The sequence below is a fragment of the Caretta caretta genome, chromosome 7, assembly GCF_965140235.1.
Source record: "Caretta caretta isolate rCarCar2 chromosome 7, rCarCar1.hap1, whole genome shotgun sequence".
Taxonomy (NCBI): Eukaryota; Metazoa; Chordata; order Testudines; family Cheloniidae; genus Caretta; species Caretta caretta.
Window position 1 is genome coordinate 124,038,362 of NC_134212.1, and position 23,387 is coordinate 124,061,748.

The 23,387-nt window shown below is 54.0% G+C and overlaps 1 protein-coding gene across 1 annotated transcript; it reads right to left on the bottom strand.

Moving 5' to 3' along the window:
• Positions 1 to 3,843: 3,843 nt before the first annotated feature.
• POLL (DNA polymerase lambda) lies at positions 3,844 to 23,385 on the bottom strand. The gene is made up of 10 exons (XM_048857281.2): positions 23,327 to 23,385; positions 20,114 to 20,308; positions 19,491 to 19,785; positions 18,651 to 18,834; positions 14,956 to 15,279; positions 13,102 to 13,275; positions 11,848 to 11,976; positions 6,927 to 7,095; positions 5,389 to 6,340; positions 3,844 to 4,298 (listed from the first exon to the last, which is right to left on the bottom strand). Exons 2-9 carry the CDS (start codon positions 20,226 to 20,228, stop codon positions 5,976 to 5,978), a joined length of 1,755 nt encoding a protein of 584 aa, XP_048713238.1. The 5' UTR covers positions 20,229 to 20,308; positions 23,327 to 23,385; the 3' UTR covers positions 3,844 to 4,298; positions 5,389 to 5,975.
• Positions 23,386 to 23,387: the final 2 nt, after the last annotated feature.

Sequence of the window (23,387 nt, forward strand, 5' to 3'; positions counted from 1 at the left end):
CTGCTGGGTCAGCACCCCTCACCCGATCACAGCCCCAGGCAGACGGCTGGGCTGGGCAGCTTGGATCAGATCCTGCTGCTGGGGGAGAAAGGAGCAGAACGAAGACGGACAAAGCTGCTGCAGTCGCTACGCTGGGCGTACGGCCCCCTCGAGCCAGCCCCAGGGGCTCCCACCGTCCCGGGAAACATTCAACGGAGACAAGACCGAAGCGGGGTGGGAGGAACGGCAGGGAGGTTTGCAAAGCCCAAGGAGAGGCAGCTTGGCTCAGCCCTCCTGGCCTGGGGGACCCTGCCACTGGGGGGCTCCCTCCTGGGCAGCCGAACCCCCCACATGAGTGCCGCGGAGCCAGCTGCTTTCTGGACTGTACCTCGGCCAGCTGCGTGCCCCAACCACTCCCTCTCTGGGCGCCGGGAGCCAGGGGGCTCAGATCTGCCCATCCAAAGCTCTGGCAGGTCCCTGTGCTGGGCCAGGGGGCCCTGGGCCTCCCCCACCAGCAATGGGAAGAGGGCGCAGCCGTGCAGCTTACCCACTCCCAGCCATCGATCGCCGCCCTGGCTTCCCGCTCCTGCCCCCGCTCACAAGCACCAGCCGAGCCGGAGCTGAGCAGCCAGCATGCGCTCGGCCTACGTGTCGCAACTCGCAGCCTCGCCGGGAGCCGAGCAGCCCCACGCGGGGAGGGGAAGGGCTAACGGGCCGGCTCCGACACTGCGGGGGCTTCTGGCCTCATCTCAGACTCAGTTCAGCTCCTTGAGGGGAGTCGTGGGAGAGGCTGGGCTTTCCCCATGGGTGTGAACGAACACCCGGGAGCGTGAAGAGTTGACGGGGCAGCTCTGCCGGTGCCCCTCCATCCCGACCCGCAGCCCCCTGCTTCTCCGGCCCAGGGCACCTCGCTCAGGTTCCTTGTACATCCCCCGTAGCCGTGCCACTCCCTTGCGCTGGATCCTGCCTCTCAGCAAGGAGAGCGGCTGGCGCTTCCCCGGCTGCGGGGCAGTCGCAGGGGTGAGGGTGGTGCTCAGCAGGGTGACTCGCAGCCCAGGGAGCTGTGGCAGCTTCTCCCCCACCCCGAAGGGGCAGAGCGAATCTGTCCCACCCAGAATGGGCAACCGAGTCCTCCCAGGCCTAGCTGGGTACAGCTCGGAGCACCCAGAGCCTTCCAGGCCCACCCCACCGCGGCTCCCGTGGGGCTGGCTTCCCGGGAGCCCAGGGGCGGGGTGCTGCTAATCTGGCCCTGGCAGGAGAGCGCCCAGGGACAGCGCCCAGGGACAGCGTGGGCTGGGAGCTGCGCCAGGTGGGGCTGGGCACGCTGGGCACGCCACCAAATGGGACACGCGGTCTCTGCTCTGAGAGGAGAGCAGGCACCTTCCCCGGGCCGGACGGGCCCATCTCGGCAGATACATGCACCCATTTCCCAGGTCCCCTGCCCACCTCCCAGTTACAGACACAGGGGCGGGGGGGGGCCTCCACCGCTAACACCTGGGGCTCCGGGGGGGTTCGGCGGCTACATCCACACAAGGAGCTGGGGGGCGGTTCCAGCATTCGCACACCGAGCTCCGCGGGTACCAATGGCAGCGTAGCCGGGGTGGCAGCAGGGGAGGCTCGGCTGAGCCGTGGGCACGTCCCTTGACACAGTTCGGTCGGGCTGCCATGGCCACACCGCTCGTCACCCAGGCACGGTCCGTGACCACCCCTCGCCCGTAGACGCAGCCCACCGCTGACCGTTCCAGGGGAGGGGAGGACAACGCCACCGGACCCCCCGGGGGAGAGGGCAACGCACCGGCCAGCCCGGCACGCACGGGCCGAGTCGTCGCTCCCAACGTGGGAGCGCCTGCATGAGGCCTGCCGAGAGCTGGCTGGGACCCATGGGACGCACTCTGCCCATGTCCCCCGCTCTCACCCCCCATGGCTAGTGTCCTGTAGGCAGCAGACAGCCGCAGCCCCTGCCCCGAAGAACTGCCAGGCTAACACAAGGCGAGGGACCTGGCTCTCAAGCCACAGACTAGAGGGATGGGACCCACGCCTCCTTCCCTCTGCCAGGATGGGGCCATCCAGGGCCGGGTAAGCGTTAGCTCAGCAGCCCCACACTGAGCCGGACGAGCACAGAATAAAGCCGGCTGCGTCCCATACACCGCGCTCCCCAGGGCGACTGCTCCAGAGCCCCTGGCCTGACCTGCAGCGGTGCTGAGCGCCTGCCACCCAGGAGAAGGCGCCGGCCGGGCCAGGCACTCACCTCCGCACATCGGGCCCCACTTTGGCCAGGCAAGTCTCGGGGCCGATCTGCCCCTGTTGACCCCCTCGCTTTGCCCCTCCTTGTGGGCCTGCCCCCGGGGGTGCCCTTGCACAGATAAAAGCTTCCTTTCTTTTTGTGCCGGTTAATTTCTAACCCTGGGGTGGGGGCGCTGCCAGGCCAGGGAGGGGCAGGCCCATGCACAGATGATATTACAACGAGGCTAATGACTTCGGCAACGACATGCGATCCTGCGGTGCGAATTTTCTCAGGGGCTGGATCTGCAGGGGCGCCTGGACGCCCCTCCCCGGGACAGAATCCATGACAAAAGGGGCTGGGCTGGGGAGGCCGGGCTCTTTCTGGGGGCTGGGAGAAGTGGCCCCCATCAAGCTCTGGCTGCTTGAAGAGCAGCAACATCACCCCGGCTCCAGGCTTCTCGGCCTTTTGTCACCAGCTCGTAAAAGCCCTTGTAACTCCAAGGCTGGGCTCTTTGATGAGCCGCAGCCTCTGGTTGGCACCTGGGTGTGAATTGTGTCTCTGGTCCCCTCTGCAGAGGGACTGACAAAGGGAGAGAATGGGGGGTCCCCAGCTCCATCTCTCATTCCCAGTCAGCGAATACCTCAAGGGCACAAAATCCAGGGCAGGTGCAGAGTGGGAATTTACCCCCCCACACACTGCCCAGGGGTCTCCCCAGTGCTGCGGAGGGGGCATTCTCGCAGTGAGCAGCCCGGTCAGGCAGTGCTGGCCCAGTCGGGGGATGCCGTTAGAGACGGGACAGAGTGAGCGGAGAGGGCATTGCCCAGGGCCTTGTCCAGTCTAATTTCATGTCCCCCAAGGGACGGGTCTCCACAGCCCCACAGATCCCCCGGGGAGGGGGGGACGGGAAGCTGATCTTGCCGGTTGGCTTCTTTCTCCTTCCTTTTTCCAACCCCACTCCCGCCCCCTGGCTACACCCCTGGAGCCCCTCAACGGTCGCTCTCCATCCTTGCTCCTTTGAAACACACCGACGCTCTTCTGTCTCTGCCATTGCTCGGCCAAGCCAGACTCAGCAGTTCCACCTGTCCTCGCAGGCCCCCCGTTTTCATTGCCACTCTCAACTCCGGCCACTGCAGGGCGGAGGGGCCTGGCCCGGAAAGAGTTAGGGCAGTAGAAATGCCTCCCTCTCTGCTCCGCACCACGCCTCTACTCATCCTGCCCCAAATCACAGCCACACGGCCACCAGTTACCCAGGACACAATGAGGACTCGCTCTGCCCTGGCCAGGGGAAGGCGCAGGTGACCTGCTGGGACAGGTTGAAATCAGTGACCTACAAGTGACAAGGCACTGACCCTGGTCCCGTTGCCTCACGCCCCTATAGCCCGAACACTGGCAAGCGGCAAGAGGGGAGCCAAGCGCCCTGGTCTGGGAAGGGCTGAGGCAGGTGCTGAGCAGAAGCAGATGAGAGCTGATGCTCTGGGCTCTGTACTGGAAAGGGCTCCGGACAGCAGCTCTGCTCCACTCCAGCCGGAGAAAGCCCAGGTGCCTGACGCCAGCCAAGGGTGCTGAGCTGTCACTGGGAGGAGGGCAGGATAAGAACATGGACAGAGCAGAATAGAATGAACTAACGGACACCAGCAAAGGAGGAGAGCGTGTGGATTTTATTGTACTTCCTTTCCAGGAACCCAATTTCCCAGGGTCGTGGCAGATTCTCCACCACGGAGTTTTTAAATCAAGCCAGGCTGTGTTCTCCGAAGCTCTGAGCTAGGGGTATCGGGGGGCAGGTTTCTGGCCGGCCATGCAGAAGGTCAGACTAGATGATCACAGTGGTTCCTTCCGGCCTTGCAATCGGTAACAGCAGCGTTCCACTTGCAGCCCCATTCTGGATTTTCAATGAGCACAGCACAAGGGGCACCGATCAGCCTCCACCAGCCCACTGTGGGTGGGAGCAGACCCCCGACTGACGGGTAGGAGACAGCAGCTGTACCAAAGAGCCCGGCGGGAAGTCAGTGCGCATGTCTGGGTTAGTGCCCCAGGGCCTGCCAGGCAGCATTGTTGCTCAGTCTCTTTCCCATCCACGCCAACTCTCCGGGCGCCGCTGGAGAGAAATCAGCAGGTGGGTCACAAATAGAATCATAGAATATCAGGGTTGGAAGGGACCCCAGAAGGTCATCTAGTCCAACCCCCTGCTCGAAGCAGGACCAATTCCCAGTTAAATCATCCCAGCCAGGGCTTTGTCAAGCCTGACCTTAAAAACCTCTACGGAAGGAGATTCTACCACCTCCCTAGGTAACGCATTCCAGTGTTTCACCACCCTCTTAGTGAAAAAGTTTTTCCTAATATCCAATCTAAACCTCCCCCAATGCAACTTGAGACCATTACTCCTCGTTCTGTCATCTGCTACCATTGAGAACAGTCTAGAGCCATCCTCTTTGGAGCCCCCTTTCAGGTAGTTGAAAGCAGCTATCAAATCCCCCCTCATTCTTCTCTTCTGCAGGCTAAACAATCCCAGCTCCCTCAGCCTCTCCTCATAACTCATGTGTTCCAGACCCCTAATCATTTTTGTTGCCCTTCGCTGGACTCTCTCCAATTTATCCACATCCTTCTTGAAGTGTGGGGCCCAAAACTGGACACAGTACTCCAGATGAGGCCTCACCAATGTCGAATAGAGGGGAACGATCACGTCCCTTGATCTGCTCGCTATGCCCCTACTTATACATCCCAAAATGCCATTGGCCTTCTTGGCAACAAGGGCACACTGCTGACTCATATCCAGCTTCTCGTCCACTGTCACCCCTAGGTCCTTTTCCGCAGAACTGCTGCCTAGCCATTCGGTCCCTAGTCTGTAGCTGTGCATTGGGTTCTTCCGTCCTAAGTGCAGGACCCTGCACTTATCCTTATTGAACCTCATCAGATTTCTTTTGGCCCAATCCTCCAATTTGTCTAGGTCCTTCTGTATCCTATCCCTCCCCTCCAGCGTATCTACCACTCCTCCCAGTTTAGTATCATCCGCAAATTTGCTGAGAGTGCAATCCACACCATCCTCCAGATCATTTATGAAGATATTGAACAAAACCGGCCCCAGGACCGACCCTTGGGGCACTCCACTTGATACCGGCTGCCAACTAGACATGGAGCCATTGATAACTACCCGTTGAGCCCGACAATCTAGCCAGCTTTCTACCCACCTTGTAGTGCATTCATCCAGCCCATACTTCCTTAACTTGCTGACAAGAATACTGTGGGAGACCGTGTCAAAAGCTTTGCTAAAGTCAAGAAACAATACATCCACTGTTTTCCCAAGCCACCATCTACATCATCAGAGCGAGGCACTGGAGACCTTCTGGAGAAAACACGGGAGGGGGAGATGAGCGATCCGCCATATGGGAGGAAGGCACAGCATGCCCACGCTGTGAGGTCTGGTGAGCTCGTGCGTTTCTACGGAGCTACGTCTGCTGATGTGTAACTATTGGGCTCCTGGGATCGGAGGTGCACTGAACTACATTCCAGAGCTGGTGACACCCCAACTCCCAGGCCTGGCTGGACAGTCACAAAGTGCCACTAAGCAGCAACAGCAGCCACTGTCCACCAGGGCCACCTCAGAGCGAGCCCGGAGCAGCCCGGTGATATGAGATTAAGGAGTGTCCCCCTTCAGTGTCTGGCAGGGAACCCCCCTTCCCCGCCAGGGCACTGGTGCCTGCAGAACTCATCGGGCAGCTGGTGGGCTCCCATGACACCCTGGAGGGCAGGAAGGATAGGGTTGGTCCCAGCCCCATCACCAGTCCCGCTCGGCAGGCTCCCGGTAGGGCAGCCCCAGCAGCGTGAAGACGTCCCTCTCAGTGGGGGTGGGCAGGACAAGGCCGGGCCCCATCTTGCGGCCGCCGGGGGCGCGCACCACGGCGGCGTGGAGTGCATGCTCCGACAGGCTCATGCCCTTGGTCTTGGCCAGCGCTCGCATGGAGCGGTTGAAGTGGGCCGAGCCGGTGAAGTACAGGAGGGCGCAGGCGAACTCGCAGTGGGGCACCACGATGATGTCGAGGCGTCGGTGGCGCTGGCCCGGCCCAGGCAGCCGGCACACGCCCAAGTACTTCTTCTGGTTGCCGCTGTCTTCTTGTCTCACCAGGTCATCGGTGAGGAAACCTGCCAAAGGAGCAGCGTGAGAGGAGGGGCCGGGCTGTGACCCCACCCTCTTCCCTGGCTCCTGCTGAAGCATCCCATAATCCACTGCACGGGTCCCTGGGCACCTCCTAAAGGGGGTGCCTGTGCACTGCCCCTGGGTGCAGCGGGGGCCCTCACCAAGCTGCACCCATTGCACCGGGAGCACCAGCGCTTGGCCGCCTTTCTACAACGCTAGCGACGAGGATCCTGCTGGAAGCCGCCCCCGCCACAGCACCAACCTGGCCAGCTTCCCGAGCTCTGTCCCAGGCCCCCCTTCACATGACCCTAGGACCAGCTGGGGTCCAGCGAGCCCAACATCCTGGCTCAGACAGGGGCCAGGACCAGATGCTGCCGCGGAAGACCCCTGAAGCAGGTACTATGGGACACCCACCCACAGGGAAAGTCCTCCTGACCCCCAAGGCAACAGACCATCCTGGATTCAGACCTTCAGTGTCCGATCCTCAGGCAGGGCAAGTGCCACGCGCCAGCTGCTCACCCTGACACAAACCCCTTCGCCTCCCATCTCGGAAAGAGCCAGCCAGCCTCCTGGCTGCAAGCACCTACATACCGCTCTGCCGGAGACTGTCAAGCAGCTTGCCGAAGATGCCGCGGTGAGACTGCCCATCAGGGTGGGTAACCAAAACGTCCACATCGCCGCAGGTGGCCTTCCCCCGTCGGTACGAGCCGCACGCCATGCACACCAGCCCAGGGTTCAGGGACTGGGCTGCTTCTCGCACCTTAGGGAAGAGTCACGCGAAAGGGATCAGGAACTAGAGACTAGCGCTCGCCTCCTAATGCCCTGGCCCAGACTCCATGGCTCCCCCACACAAACAGCACCACCTGCTGGCCAAAGCCCGGTGCCTGCACCGAACCTGTAAAAGGCACCACCGCCTTCTGTTCAGCTCCGCTCTGCCTACGCAACACAGCATAGCCACTCGCCCTTCAGAGGCCACCTGCCTCCACACCGGGTGATTCAGGGTACGTCCGCGCAGCAGCTGGGAACTGCCGCGTAGATAGACCCAAAAACGGCAGAGAAAACGTGGCCTGCAGTCACGTGGCGGTCTCAGTGAGTCGGAGTTTGGGCTGCCAACCCCTTTGAGGGGGACGGGATGGATCAGAGTTCATGGGGGACCTTAGCAGCAGAATGCAGAGAGGGGGGGAAGCAAAGGCAGGGTATGGGTGGTGGGGACCCCATTAGCCTACAGATAATTAATGGAGCCACAGCAGGCCTTCAGCTCGGCTTCCACCCATTTCCCCGTGGCTGACTGGGTCTGCTACCGCGGGTCTGCGCTGAACAAAAGCCCTGGAGAGCAACTGAGGACAGAGCCGGCAGAGTTCAGCAGCAACTCACAGGCCGGAGAAGCAGTCACAGCCCCAGGGACAGCCCCAGCCCCTGGCTAAGTGATAAACAACGAGGAAAGAGACAAGGCCCAGAAACAGGCCAAAGGCCAGAATGTCCAGCAGGGCTTCCCACCAAACTGCTGCGCTGTGCGTGTAGATTTAATGCACGTCCCTCTCCAGGCCTGCTAGCCAAGTGCACAGCCTGGCCCCTACCTCGCAGGGCTCCAGAGGAATGGGTCTCTGGCTTGGCAAAACTGGCAATCTAATGATATTAGACACATTTGCCATTAAAGTGCCACTTATTTATAGCCACGCACGGATCACTACAGGGCCTCCCATCCCAAAGGATCCCAGAGATCCTTACAGAGCACAGAAGTTGGGATTGCTTTGTCTGTGCGCTGAAATGCAGCCACCTCTGGGGTGGAACCTGGCAGTACGAGCCAGCCATTTCTGATGGCTTCATTCCGGAAATGCTGGAGCGGTGCAAAGGGCTATTACGGTATTACTGTGCCATTCACTCTGACAGCCACAAATCATTCCAACACCAGCTCTGCCCTCTGCTCTGGCTAAGAGACAATCCCAGCCTGTCCAGAACACAATGGCAGGGGCAGGGAAAGCAAGCTGGGGCTCGAAGGGGGGTGTCAATCTCAGCTGTCCCGAGTCAGTCTCCAGGATCATCCTTCATTAGGGAGAGAGAAACCCATTAACCTTTGCCCCAGAGGTGATCTGAGAAGCCAGGCCGCTTTTCTCATGCAGATCGACCCCTCCCCTGCTCCCTTTCTTGCCTCAAATGAAGATTTCTAGAGAACCACAAGACCCGGCTGGAGTCTGAAAGCTCCTCAGATCTTGGTGTGAGAGGCAGCAGGGACGGTGGCTAATCCCGTCATTCTCCTGTCTGTCTCCTGGGGCCCAGACCCAGGTGGGGGGGAGACGCGTAATCCCCTCAAACCAACAATAGCCCCACCCCTCCTCCCTAAGGGCCAGTGTTACACCCTAGCGGGCTTGGGAAAGAGACGGCTCGCTCCTGAAATAGCTCTAATCCCGCAGTGGGGATGGCAGCACCGGTGGGGGCGTATTCTTCGCGGCCAGGCCCCGTGGCTGAGTGACAGCGTTGCACTGGCCGCTGCTTCCATGGTGATCACAGAGCAGGAGGGAGCAATGACAGAACGAGCTCTCCCCTGCTCTCTGCTAGTGCAGGGCCAGATTGGGAATTCTGGGTGGCTTTACACACCTGGGACCAAGCGTGCCCCCAGGCTGAGCCAGCATCCAGGCGGCAAGGGCGAGGTAAGGCCTTGATGCAGAGTAACATTCTGCGGGGTGGGAAGGGGCAGATACAGCCCATTTCGCTCATACGAGGATTTTTCATCCAATTATGCTGACCCCGGCCTGATGACCAGCAATGGCTGCCCCCCATGAGGCACTCCCAGAATCCTTTGCAGAAGAAGTGCCAAGGAATGGGTACAATGATTTGCATGGCTCAGGAGGACCTGGGTGATGGCAGCTGGTTCCGTGAGAGATCAGCAACAGAGAACAGGCGCTGGAGACTATTCCCAGCCCCGGAGGGTAACGTGCAAATTGCCCCCTTCATAAGTTACAGGAGGCATTAGTGCCAGGGACAGACCTGTACACACACAGACAGACCAGCTCTGTTGGTAAAGGGCCACTTCACCAGCTCTTGCCACCCTGGATTACCAGCGCCAGGGATTTCAACCACAGAGATCCCTTTGAATCACAAACCAGCACCCACAATCCAGGCCTGCTGCAGTCTAAACTGCCATGGCAGGGAACGTTCCCAGCTCCCATTGCTCCACGGTGCAGATTGTCAGGGCGGAAAACCAGACTCCAGCTGGCCTGGCGGTTGCTGTTGGACTGTGCTCAGCACCAGGCAGAACCCAGACCCACTGCAAATCAAACAGCTTCACCACACGGAAAGGGGCATGACACTGAACTGCTCTGTGCCTCAGATCTGCATCTGCATTAAGCAGGGAAAAGGGGGGTGGGTGATTGGTTTGAGCATTGGCCTGCTAAACCCAGGGTTGTGAGTTCAATACTTGAGGGGGCCATTTAGGGATCTGGGGCAAAAACTGGGGATTGGTCCTGCTTCAAGCAGGGGGTTGGACTAGATGACCTCCTGAGGTCCCTTCCAACCCTAACCTTCTATGAATCTATGAATCCTCAGGGGGGTGGGGTGGGGAAGTAGGCACTTTTGAGATCCTCGGATGGAAGTCCCTGACAAAGCACTCAGTTAACCATGCCGCCCTTGGCAGCTCCTCTGAGCAGGGCAGGGTATCTGATGCAGGACATGTCCTACGCCTTTGCTGGACGCAGGACATGAACTGGAGAAAGAAGTAGTTTGGGACTATTTAGAAAAGCTGGAGGAGCACAAGTCCATGGGGCCGGATGCGCTGCATCCGAGAGTGCTAAAGGAGTTGGCGGATGTGATTGCAGAGCCATTGGCCATTATCTTTGAAAACTCATGGTGATCGGGGGAGGTCCCGGGCGACTGGAAAAAGGCTAATGTAGTGCCAATCTTTAAAAAAGGGAAGGAGGAGGATCCTGGGAACTACAGGCCGGTCAGCCTCACCTCAGTCCCTGGAAAAATCATGGAGCAGGTCCTCAAGGAATCAATTCTGAAACACTTAGAGGAGAGGAAAATGATCAGGAACAGTCAGCATGGATTCATCAAGGGCAAGTCATGCCTGATTAATCTAATTGCCTTCTATGACGAGGTAACTGGCTCTGTGGATGAGGGGAAAGCAGTGGACGTGTTGTTCCTTGGCTTTAGCAAAGCTTTTGACACAGTCTCCCACAGTATTCTTGCCAGCAAGTTAAAGAAGTATGGGCTGGATGAATGGACGACAAGGTGGACAGAAAGTTGGTAGATTGCCGGGCTCAACGGGTAGTGATCAATGGCTCCATGTCTAGTTGGCAGCCGGTATCAAGTGGAGTGCCCCAAGGGTCGGTCCTGGGGCCGGTTTTGTTCAATATCTTCATAAATGATCTGGAGGATGGTATGGATTGCACCCTCAGCAAGTTTGCAGATGACACTAAACTGGGAGGAGAGGTAGATACGCTGGAGGGTAGGGATAGGATACAGAGGGGCCTAGACAAATTAGAGGATTGGGCAAAAAGAAATCTGATGAGGTACAACAAGGACAAGTGCAGAGTCCTGCACTTAGGACGGAAGAATCCCATGCACCGCTACAGACTAGGGACCAAAGGGCTCGGCAGCAGTTCTGCAGAAAAGGACCTAGGGGTTACAGTGGACGAGAAGCTGGATATGAGTCAATAGTGTGCCCTTGTTGCCAAGAAGGTCAATGGCATTTTGGGATGTATAAGTAGGGGCATTGCCAGCAGATGGAGGGACGTGATCGTTCCCCTCTATTCGACATTGGTGAGGCCTCATCTGGAGTACTGTGTCCAGTTTTGGGCCCCACACCACAAGAAGGATGTGGAAAAATTGGAAAGAGTCCAGAGAAGGGCAACAAAAATGATTAGGGGACTGGAACACATGACTTATGAGGAGAGGCTGAGGGAACTGGGATTGTTTAGTCTGCGGAAGAGAAGAATGAGGGGGGATTTGATAGCTGCTTTCAACTACCTGAAAAGGGGTTCCAAAGAGGATGGATCTAGACTGTTCTCAGTGGTAGCAGATGACAAAACAAGGAGTAATGGTCTCAAGTTGCAGCGGGGGAGGTTTAGGTGGGATATTAGGAAAAACTTTTCCACTAGGAGGGTAGTGAAACACTGGAATGCGTTACCTAGGGAGGTGGTGGAATCTCCTTCCCTTGAAGTTTTTAAGGTCAGGCTTGACCAAGCCCTGGCTGGGATGATTTAGTTGGGGATTGGTCCTGCTTTGAGCAGGGGGTTGGACTAGATGACCTCCTGAGGTCCCTTCCAACCCTGATATTCTATGATTCTCTAAGACTCTAAATGAGTCTGGGTCCCGTTTTTGTTTCTGTCTTTTTATTTCCATTGCTGCCCCTGCACTTTCGCCCAACTTGGGACCCAGAGTCCCAGCTCTGCTTGGGGACAGGCTGGGAACCCCCTGAGAGCACCCAGCTCTGCAGGCCCAAGAGCATGGGAACCTTTAGGTGTCAGCTCCCAGCTGTTATTCCCTGTTATGGCCATGGAGCTGGGTTACTTACAGTCTGTTCTATTTCTTTAGCCTCCTCTCGTGGCATACGCTCCAGGAAGTCTTCGTAGTGCTTCAACCCTATGGCCTGCTGGCTGGTCAGAGGAGCCTTGGTGCGGATATCGTCTAGGGTCCGGAAGCCCTGCCCCAGAGCACATGGAGACATTCAGACAGGGAATCGCTGCAGGGACTTCACTCCTCCAATACCCCCACCGCAGGTCTAGGGAGTGTCACAGCTCAGGTGACCAAAGCGGCTGGGCCCAGACCTTACCCAGGGAAGCGACCCTACCTGTACGGCTCCCCCTGCCCGTGGAGACCCCAGCGTGCACAGGACCGTTAGGTGTGCAGCTTGGACGTCACAACGATGAATGCTGCCTCACCACTTGTCAGCACAGCGTCACCGCAGGCCAGCCTGTGATGCAGGTGTCAGTCTAGCACCCAGACCAAGCCTGTTCGATTCCAACATGAAACACCCCAGACGGCCTCTCTTGCAGGCCTAGCCTAGGTTCTAGACTCCCCCCCGCCACACACAAAACATTCACAGGCCAGCCTGGGATACACCAACAGCCAAGCCACAGAACTGATGGCTCCCCACAGCTGTCCCATGAAACCTTCTCGCCCCCACCCCTCCCCAGAGAGCCACCCTCACACACCGACTTTGCTACCTGCCCTAAAGACCAATAAATATGGGCTCTGGCAAAGCAGAGTAGAGTGGTGAATTCCAAGGTAACAGACCCTTCCCAGAGAATGTCCTGCCATCAGCCCCCGCTTTTATAATGGGGGCCTCCTGCTTGGGCACCTCCTGTGATCTCAGCTGTGGCAGTACGGCCTAGGGAGAGGGGTCTCACACACACGCAGACCTTGAGCCATTTAACGATTTCCAGATCAAACCCAACACCTTCAACTCACTGGAAACACCCAGGCAGCCAGTGCAGTTCATAGAGCCTGAAGTCAAGTGCTCAGAGCCAGACACATTGCTTAGCACACAGGCTGCTGCATCCTGCACCCACTGCAGCTTGGACAGGATTTAAGCAGCAGCTGCGTTAGGGCATTACGAGGGGTGACAGAGCAAAGAGGGGAACCCTCTGCTTGCAAAGAGACAGTTCTGAGCAGCCATGCTGAAACTCTGCAGGCAGGTCAAATCCTGCCAGCTGAACACCATGGGCAGAGGAATAGCAGGAGGGGTCTCTGCTATGGCCCGACAGGCCTTCTCTGCTCACGGTGTCTGAGAGCAGACACACTCCATTGGAAAGGAGGAGACAATAACCTGTTGGTACCACATCTGGGCTGTCTTGACTCCTGCTCCCCAGATGTTGGAGAAGACCTCCAGCACTGCTACGCTCTCGCTGATGTGGTCCAGCTTACGCAGGTGGCCGCTCTCCAAGATCTCCAGGATCTTCTCCGCCATTCGCTTCCCGATCCCAGGAATCTTACAGGCTTCCTGAAGGCAAAGGCAAAAGAGCAGCTGGCTAATGGGCAAGCTGCTGAGCTGCCCCAGGGCGCAGAGACGGGAAAGTCCAGGGGACTGGTTCACACCTCTGAGCCAGGTTAGCACTCAAGCAGTGGGTGGCAGCCCAGGAGCAGCAGGGCCTGGGCTCTGCACACCTCTTGGCCAGTTTAAGGCAGGCTGACTAACTGCCACGTCGTAGGACACAGTGTAACCGTATAACGTTGATTGGACACTTCCCCAGCGCGGACGTAGCAATTGCCTCAGCACGACAGATGTGCATCCTACTCTGCCACTGGCCAATAGCTGAGGCTTCAACAGAAGGAGAAAGGCCCCTCCCTGAGCTGCTGCAAACTGAATGAGGCAGTAATGGGGGAAGGAGAGAAAGCTGGCTACATCGCCAGGCTCAGCAAGTCATGATCAATGGCTCCATGTCTAGTTGGCAGCCGGTATCAAGTGGAGTCCCCCAAGGGTTGGTCTTGGGGCCGGTTTTGTTCAATATCTTCATTAATGATCTGGAAGATGGTGTGGATTGCACCCTCAGCAAGTTTGCAGATGACAAACTGGGAGGAGAGGTAGATACGTTGGAGGGGAGGGATAGGATACAGAGGACAGAAGAATCCAATGCACCGCTACAGATTAGGGACCAAATGGCTCGGCAGCAGTTCTGCAGAAAAGGACCTAGGGGTGACAGTGGACGAGAAGCTGGATATGAGTCAACAGTGTGCCCTTGTTGCCAAGAAGGTCAATGGTATTTTGGGATGTATAAGTAGGGGCATTGCCAGCAGATCGAGGGACGTGATCGTTCCCCTCTATTCGACATTGGTGAGGCCTCATCTGGAGTACTGTGTCCAGTTTTGGGCCCCACACCACAAGAAGGATGTGGAAAAATTGGAAAGAGTCCAGCGGAGGGCAACAAAAATGATTAGGGGACTGGAACACATGACTTATGAGGAGAGGCTGAGGGAACTGGGGATGTTTAGTCTGCAGAAGAGAAGAATGAGGGGGGATTTGATAGCTGCTTTCAACTACCTGAAAGGGGGTTCCAAAGAGGATGGATCTAGACTGTTTTCAGTGGTAGCAGATGACAGAACAAGGAGTAATGGTCTCAAGTTGCAGCGGGGGAGGTTTAGGTGGGATATTAGGAAAAACTTTTTCACTAGGAGGGTGGTGAAACACTGGAATGCGTTACCTAGGGAGGTGGTGGAATCTCCTTCCTTAGAAGTTTTTAAGGTCAGGCTTGACAAAGCCCTGGCTGGGATGATTTAGTTGGGGATTGGCCCTGCTTTGAGCAGAGGGTTGCACTAGATGACCTCCTGAGGTCCCTTCCAACCCTGATATTCTATAATATTCTATGATTCTATGAAGGAAATTACTCCAAAGTGGGGCCTGTCATCTTGCAGAAGCTCAAGGCTCCAGTCCCCTGGCTATTTTCTTACTCCAGCTTGAAGTCTCGAAAATAACACTGATGCTCAATGAATCATATTCAGGCTGACTGAACTGCTCATGTTCACAGCCTCCCATGACAGGGACCAACTCCAGGGAACTACACGTCTGGAGAGAGGACCAGGTAGCCTTGTGATTAAGGCCCAGGACTGAGAGTTAGGACTGGTCCCTATTCCCAGCTCTCCTGCCGATTTCACTCTGCTCACAGGGTAGCAGGTTTCCGGTTACCTGGTAAGAGGTGACTGGTTTGTGGTAGCTCTTGAGTGCATTGATGGCTTTGGAGTAGCCCAGAGCCCTCCACTTGTCCCCCTGTACGGTGTAGGCTTTTCCCAGCACTTCCAGCTTCTCTGTGATGTGCCCGTTGTGATTCTCTTTCTTGCTGTCAGAGGACTGAGCACAAACCCACTTGCCAGCAGCAGGGGGCACTGTGGTACAGCTGTCATTGGACAGCCCCGATGAGGTCTCAGGGCAACGTCCTGAAATTAGTGCTTCCAGGTCTCCCTGAGTGACGCTGGTCTCTTCCCCTTCGCTTCCTTCGTCATCAGAGCCCCTCTTCAGGGAGAAACAGAAAAGCAGCAATGAAATAATGCCCGTCTCTCTCAAACATTTCCTTTAGGGTGGCAATTCTGCAACAGAAAAGCTTCAAAACAGACTTCAAGGAGAAACTGCTGAGCTTGAATTAATATGCAAACTAGATACCATTAACTTGGGTTTGAATAGAGCCTGGGAGTGGCTGGGTCATTACACATATTGAATCTATTTCCCCATGTTAAGTATCCTCACACCTTCTTGTCAACTGTCTAAATGGGCCATCTTGATTATCACTACAGAAGTTTTTTCTCCTGCTGATAATAGCTCATCTTAATTAATTAGCCTCTTACAGTTTGTATGGAAACTTCCACCTTCTCTGTATGTGTGTGTGTATATATATATATATATATCTTCTTACTATATGTTCCATTCTGTGCATCGGATGAAGTGGGCTGTAGCCCACGAAAGCTTATGCTCTAATAAATTGGTTAGTCTCTAAGGTGCCACAAGTCCTCCTTTTCTTTTTGCAGATACAGACTAACACTGCTGCTACTCTGGAACCAAACATTTCCTTGGCACTGACCCCAGCATTCCCTGGGGCAGGAAGTCACCTCAGAACTAGGGGTAGGGTGACCAGATGTCCCAATTTTATAGGGACAGTCCCAATATTTGGGGCTTTTTCTTATATAGGTGTCTATTATCCCCGCCTCCTGTCCAGATTTTTCACACTTGCTATCTGGTCACCCTAACTAGGGGAGGCGGGTAATCTCCAGTGTGTGCGGGAGTCCTGTTACAGTAGTGGGAATTGCCTGTGTTCTCTAATGATCCATGGCTGTATATACACCCCCACCCCCAATCACACCTAGCTCACACCTAAAGCACAGGGGAAAGAAGCAGCTGCATATCAGGGGAGTGATGTGTGCACACAGAATGTAAAGGGCTTCTGAGGTGACTCGGATGCAAGGGGTTCCACAGATGTGAGATAATAGTGTAACCAGCAGTAGTGGAATGGCCTTTATGTGCTGTAGGCTGCAGCCACTAGAGGGTGACATTGTCACCTAATCAGTGGTACTGCACAGATGCACATGGTGGGTATTAATGCAAAAACCGGTGTTACTGCAGTATTATGGTTGTGCAGTTAAAAAGTCAGGCAATGTAGAAGTTAGTGTTCAGAAAGCATCCACCAGCTGTGTTGCAGTTCCTGGATATTTCATGCCAGGCAGCGTGGCAGAGTTGATATTGTTGCTGGAACATTAAGTGACAAAAAAGCCAGGGAGTGGGAAAACAAACTGTGCAACCCTAATATTTCTCTAACACCGTTTTTTGCATTTTATTTCCTAGGAAAAAAAATGAATGAAGCCTGGAGCTCAGAGTTGGCAACAAGGCTTGTAAGCTCTTTAAAGCAACCTGTGCAAAACTTAACTAGCCACACCTGAATGCACAGCACACATCCCCTCAAGTGCACACTGGTAGCCTAGGTCAGTCTGTGATTTTCAAATGCTCATCTCTTTGTTAAATCAAAAACATTTTTTCCAAACCTAGAAAAGAGCCTATGGCTAAATGAGGGCTATTTCCAAGCTAAGATTCCAACCTCACCCTTTCCTGCTATGCTTGTGTCTTAAAAGAATGGTTAGAACTTTCTTTAAAGTATTTTTCCCCCTCACCTAATCCTAAAGAAAAGGAGTACTTGTGGCACCTTAGAGACTAACCAATTTATTTGAGCATGAGCTTTCATGAGCTACAGCTCACTTCATCAGATGTTTACCGTGGAAACTGCAGCAATAAGCCCAGACTCAGGAGATGGCAACTCCTGAGTCTGGGCTTATTGCTGCAGTTTCCACGGTAAACATCTGATGAAGTGAGCTGTAGCTCACGAAAGCTCATGCTCAAATAAATTGGTTAGTCTCTAAGGTGCCACAAATACTCCTTTTCTTTTTGCGAATACAGACTAACACGGCTGTTCCTCTGAAACCTAATCCTAAAGACGACTCAAGAAATTTTGCTCAAATGCTTAAAAAGACTGCTTTCCTGCACGGACCAGGCCTGGAAAATGTAATCACAGAAGGTAACTTTATGAAAAAGTTACAAGTCTGCAATCAAATCTCAACCACAGCAGATGCTGCCAAGTGAGCAGTACAATAAAACTCCTCACAAAGCAGGAGGCCTGCAATGGAATCTCTAAGTATATTACAATTGTCCCTAATAGTGGGGTTCGTTAATAGTGATGATTACTATGTTAGCAAGTGACACAAATATCAGTAAAGAGAGGGGAATGCTCTGAAGGGGCCTGGAGAGATTGGAAACATGGGCACAGGAGATTGTGCCTGTAAATATACCAGCTAATATATCTAAGGGACAAGGAGGGAGAAACCTTAACACAGAGGCAACCAGTGGACAGCAAGTTAGGTACTGGCTGCAGGGTTCTGTGCCAGGCCCGGCCGTGGTAACTGGGGGCAGAGACACCACACCACAGTGCGGAGGAGCAGCTCACTCTCTAGCTGGCCCTGGGACGACTATGCCGGGTTTCTGTCTGGAGAGCATCTTACCAAAAAGGTGTCAACAAACAGGAGCGAATTCAGAAAAGGGGGAAAAGATAACGTAAGGTCTGGAGAGGCTGCCTCTGTAAGGTATTATCTGACCACATTACCATAGTACCTGACACCTCTCAATCTTTAATGGATTTATCATCAACAGTCCATGAGGGCAGGAGTGTTATCCCTACCCTGGGGAACTGAGGCCGAGAGGCTAAGTGACTCGTCCAAGGTCATGCAGGAAGTCTCTGGCAGAGCACAGACTTGAACCCAGGTCTCAAGTCCCAGGCTAGCGCTCTAACCACTGGATCATCCTTCCTTGCTCTGAGAGTGACTCACGGGGAAGGAGCCTAACAACCTGGTATGTATATTCTGAGTGCAAGCGATTGGGTGCTGGGAAGCAATATGATCTCTTATAGTTATATGGGTGTTTGAAGGGGTAACCCCATGGAGTGGGGAACTCGTTAGAGTGGGTCAGGGTGAAATATGGGATCAAGTTATCAGAGAAAGCTTCCTAGCAGGGAGGTGTCTTAGGCTGTGGAAGTCTCCCCAAGGATGCAGGGGAAACACCCTGTGGAGTTTTTCCAGCTTAGCTTGGCCAAAGCCCTGGGACCTGTTTGGCAGGGAATGGTCCTGCAGGGACAGACACATAAAAGGTGTTTTCCCACCTCCAGCATCCAGGAGAGGCAGAGAGAAGCAATAACAATGACCCTAGACTGAACCCATTGCTGGCACATCACTGAAAACCCCAAACACTGTGCTGCCCTTTTTGCTGGGGTAGAAACCGACACTCCTCAGCCTTGCTAGGCTAGCACGAGCCAACAGAGCAACCATGCAGCATGTGTGTGGGAGGACACTGACCTGTGTTTGAAGGCTTTGCTCCTCCACCTGTCGCTGTACTGAGATGGCTGGGCCCTGAGGCAATATGGCTGCTGTCTGTGCTTCAGCCTTCTGCTCCAGTGCTTCCTTCTCTGGCTGGGGTTGGACAGTCTCACTGCCCAGGAGCTGCTGTTGACCCTTCGGCAGATCCCCCTCCTCCAGGTACCTGCCAGGGGCCAACATGGAGCTGAGCAGATTCACACGCAAGGAACATGAAGACTTCGCAGCCCAAAGCCCAGGCTGGGAAATCCTCTCTCTTCTTTGGGGATGGGGCAAAGAGCTAGCGTTAGCTTTGCTCACCCAAGCTAGAGATTCATTGCTCTGGCTATGCCTGGCTCCCTCAAGCCTCACTGACCTGCCACGTCTAGCCCTTGCTATTCCAGCCCTGGGCTCCTCCTACACAGCTCTGTGGATATGCCTCAGTCCTGACCTGCAGCCCCCCACTATTCCATTCCCGGTCCAGTCTTGCGTTTAACTGCCAGCCTGCTCTCTGCTTTCCATCTGCAATACGCAGAAAATGGTATTTAATTGTTAATCGTTATATTAAAAACATGCCCTTGTTATCTCTAATGAATCAGGAATGCGTCTAGCAGTTACAGCAGGCGACTAAGAATAAGGATTCTTGGGTTCTATTCCCAGCTGTGCTATGGACTCATTGTGTCCCCTTGGCGCTCTGTGCCTCAGTTTCCCCATCTGTGACATGAGAATGATATTGTCCCCACCAGCAAGAGGGTTGCGAGGCATCATATGTGCTCTCTGGGTGAAAGATCAAGATCTCAGCCAATTCGGGCAGGGACAGAGCTGCTGCGGGGGGCTGAATACCTGTCTGGGATGAAGATGCTGTATCCAGTGGTATCCAGCAGCTTCTGCTCTCTAATGCAGAAGCTCAGCCAGGCCGCCTTCACCAGCTGGGTCCCCAGGGGAAGCTTGGCCAGTCTGAGGAGGCGAAAGGCCCGGTCACAGTCCATGTCTTCTGCCACTATGACGTGTGTCACCTCCGAGGAGAGCTGGTTGCAGACACGACCCCCCTTCTGGACAATCTGCTTGTGAAAGATCTCTGCCCTGGCCTGCCCGATGCCCGCTGGCAGCACGTAGGCTGTGACCGGCTTCAGCCATTCTACAAAGAAGAGGCACAAGGGCAGAGACTCAGTGACATGGAAACAGCTTCCCAAACCAAACAGGTTAGATACCTTGCATGGCATTACTGGGACTGTCAGCAGTGCCTGGCCCCAGGATGACAGAGACCATGGGGTGCCCTGGCTTGACACACAGAGTTGCCTAGCCACAGCCCTGCCCCCTCCCCGATATTAGGGTTGCTTGGCACTGAATGACCTGATAGTACTTCAGGACAGATCTCACCCTACATCTGCAGTTAATAAACAGGGACATGGGTCTGACAGACTGTGTGACTGCTCTTAAAGGAGAGGAGTGGGTACAGGACATACCTTCAATGCTCCCAGTTTCCTCCTCTTTCAGGACCTTTGGAGGGACCTTCCTCTCTGAGTCATCCCTCATCTTCTTCCTCTTTGGAAAGGCTTTGACAATTCCCCTGGGCTCCATGGATTCTCATTACAGGGTGTCCCCTCCCTGGGCAGGCAGTTAACATTCCACTCACTTTTCAGAGTAACAGCCGTGTTAGTCTGTATTCGCAAAAAGAAAAGGAGGACTTGTGGCACCTTAGAGACTAACCAATTTATTTGAGCATGAGCTTTATTTGAGCCGATGAAGTGAGCTGTAGCTCACGAAAGCTCATGCTCAAATAAATTGGTTAGTCTCTAAGGTGCCACAAGTTCTCCTTTTCTTATTCCACTCACTGAATACCAAAGATAAAGGCAAGAATTGTTTAGAATGCCACCATGTGGGCAAACGTGTTTCCCTAACCGAGTTCTCAGAAACAGCTGATCAGTTTTTACTGAAACTTTCCAAAAATATTCAGCCTGAGGCAGACACCCATAAAGGAAAAGTTCAGCTCAACAGCTACAGTTTGGCAAAGTTATAAGCCACTGAAAAGAGGTTCTTATAATGGAACATGTCAGATAATTACCTACAGGCATCACTACCAGCTCCGCATATAGTAATCACCTTATAACCACTTCTCAGGTGAGCAGAGGAACAGATTCCTCCAGCACTGAAATGTAGCCACCTCTGGGGTGGGATGTGGCAACTGTTTAACACTCAGACACCATCACTACCTAGGACAGCAAAAGAAGGAGAACCTGGTGTCCAGCTTCAGCTGCAAGTGACAATTAGCAAGGTATAAAGTAACTAACTGAATTCATATTTGGTCACCACCACCAGAGTTAACACCCCAAAAATAACATTGGATCTTGCCTCAGGGCAGGGGGCTGGACTACATGGCCTTTCAAGGTCCCTTCCAGCCCTACATTTCTACGCATCTGTGATCTTTAATGACCATCCACAAGTGATCAGGGCCTTAGTTTTCATCCCACCCAAAAGCCAGAACTCTCCGGCATCACTAGCACTATGTTGGAGCTTTGATTCTGCATGGACTCTGAGAGGGTCCAATTCCTGCAGCATCAGGGTTTTGCTTAGAGATCTCTCATCCAAGTACTGAGGCAACCTGACCCTGAGCGGCTTGCAAGATATAATAAACCCACAGCCAGTCTGGTTCTAACAGGAACACAAGCTAAGTGTCAATACAAGGCCAACACAACCCTGTATTTGGTTTTCAACACTGTAGGGAAAGATTTAACTTAAAAAAAAATACCTGTACATTTTAAAAATTTTAATTCATGAAAATGTTTCTGTTCCTATGAAGTTTTGTCAGACGCTTCCTTTAAAAAATGACATTCTGGGGCCTGAAGTAAAATCCTCTTGAACTCTTGAGAGATTTCCACCATGATTGCAAACAGACCCGAAACCCTGGAGATCGTTATGGGCCAAGAATTCTAAAAGTGGGGTTGCCGCACTGATCCCAGATTGGACCACACCACATCCCAACCAGGCAATTCAGGGTGCAGAGCAAGGTGCTGTTATGGGGGTGGGGCCATCAGAGCTCACTGCAGGCATTTCAAAAGCAACCAGCAGGGTGGATAAAAATCAATTATTTTTTTTTAAAAAATCAAATTGTTTTGATAACATGCTTTTTGAGGAAAACAATCTATCTAAAGATAGTTTTAATTAAGATACATTATAGCTCAAAGATATCTCATCATGGAATAGGGATTATAAATTCAAATTCTATAGTATGAGACAATATATTCATGTAATGTTTAAGAAAAGTTTTGTAAATGAGTTCCAATAGTTCATGGATTAGGGACCCAATCTTATGGGGTTCCACAGGCTTCTGTACAGATTATTTATCTTTCTATCTACCCAATGAGACTCAGTGCTCAGTCCAGAAGACACCATCAGAGATGCTTAGTTTTGCAGCTCTCAAACTGTGGATTTGTGTCTCCAGAGGTAACATGCTTGTTAACAGCAAACATGTTTTTAAATAAATACATAGATAGAGGTGGGAAATAACAGATCTCAACCCTATTATCCCTCTGCAAATTTGTGTACACAGAGTCAATCCCTTACCTCTCTCTAAAAGTGGAAAGTTTCAAAAAGTTCAATGAATAGAAGATTGCTGGGGGTGGAATAGATCTGGACAAGGAGAAGTCTGGAGATAAATGTGAGAAGTAAGGGACATATGCTTGTTTTGTTAAAATATTATATGTTTGCTGTTGAAGAAAAAAATCCAGAATACTTAGCGTTGTTGTTTTAGTTAAATAAAACAATGTAAATGTCTGACTGGTGATGTTCTCCAAGAAAATCCTCCAAATATTAATGATTAACCTGTTGAATTGGAGATAGTTCACCTCCCAGTGACTTCATAAATATCTGCTTCAATTACCTTTGGTAAATGAAATAACCAAACAATCGTTCATTTTCTGATATAGCTGTAAAACTCATCCGAAAAGTTTTCAAAATAAATACTGTTTAAAAATGTATAGTGGGCACCTTCTAAAAACGAAACCTCCATCGATCTCTGAGTTGTGAAGAATATGTATTAAGGTTGTAAGAACCAACAAGAATGCACCTTTACATAGAAAACCATGATTAAATCGAGTCTTCCTGAACAGTGATTTAAATCAAATCCACCCTGGCAACCAGTGATTTGGAGGCCTCTATCTCTGGGTCCCAACCCTGAGTCCCGCGCTCAGCACTTACTAAGGACCAGACCCCTTTAGGGGACCTCACGCCAGGGCCCCAAAAACGGCCACAGCACTGTGGGAAGCACAGGCCGATGGGCTGAGCCACCCACTCCCCTGCTTGCACCCCGCCCAATTCCACCCTCGAGGGGTGACGCCCCAAAACCCCACAGTGGGGATGGGTGGGACTGGGACGGGGCCACCCCAACATCCCAGTACGGTCGGACAAGGGGCCCCCACACCTAGGGAGGGGGAGGGGAGAAAGGACCCCTGGTACCCCACACTGGGGGGAGGGACCCCAGCTTGAGGGGGGAGAGGGGGGAGAAGGGTCCCCAGCCCTGGGGGACGGGGGGAGAAGGGGCCCCCATACCCCACACTGGGGGGAGGGACCCCAGCTTGCGGGGGGAGGGGAGAGAAGGGGCCCCAGGTCCCCAGCCCTGGGGGAGGCGGGAGACCCCCCCCCGCCGGAAGAATCAGCCCCGCCCCTCCCCCGCCACTTACTGCTCGGGCGGGCCCGGAGGAGGCCGGGGAGGGGGCGGGGCCTCGCGCGCCCGGCGCTTCC

Coding starts and splice junctions, on each gene's coding strand:
- POLL (XM_048857281.2), bottom strand. CDS start 20,228: ATGGAGCCCAGGGGAATTGTCAAAGCCTTTCCAAAGAGGAAGAAGATG. Junction 19,786..20,113: donor GGAAACTGGGAGCATTGAAG/GTATGTCCTGTA, acceptor TCTTCTTTGTAG/AATGGCTGAAGCCGGTCACA. Junction 18,835..19,490: donor AGCATCTTCATCCCAGACAG/GTATTCAGCCCC, acceptor GGCCCCTGGCAG/GTACCTGGAGGAGGGGGATC.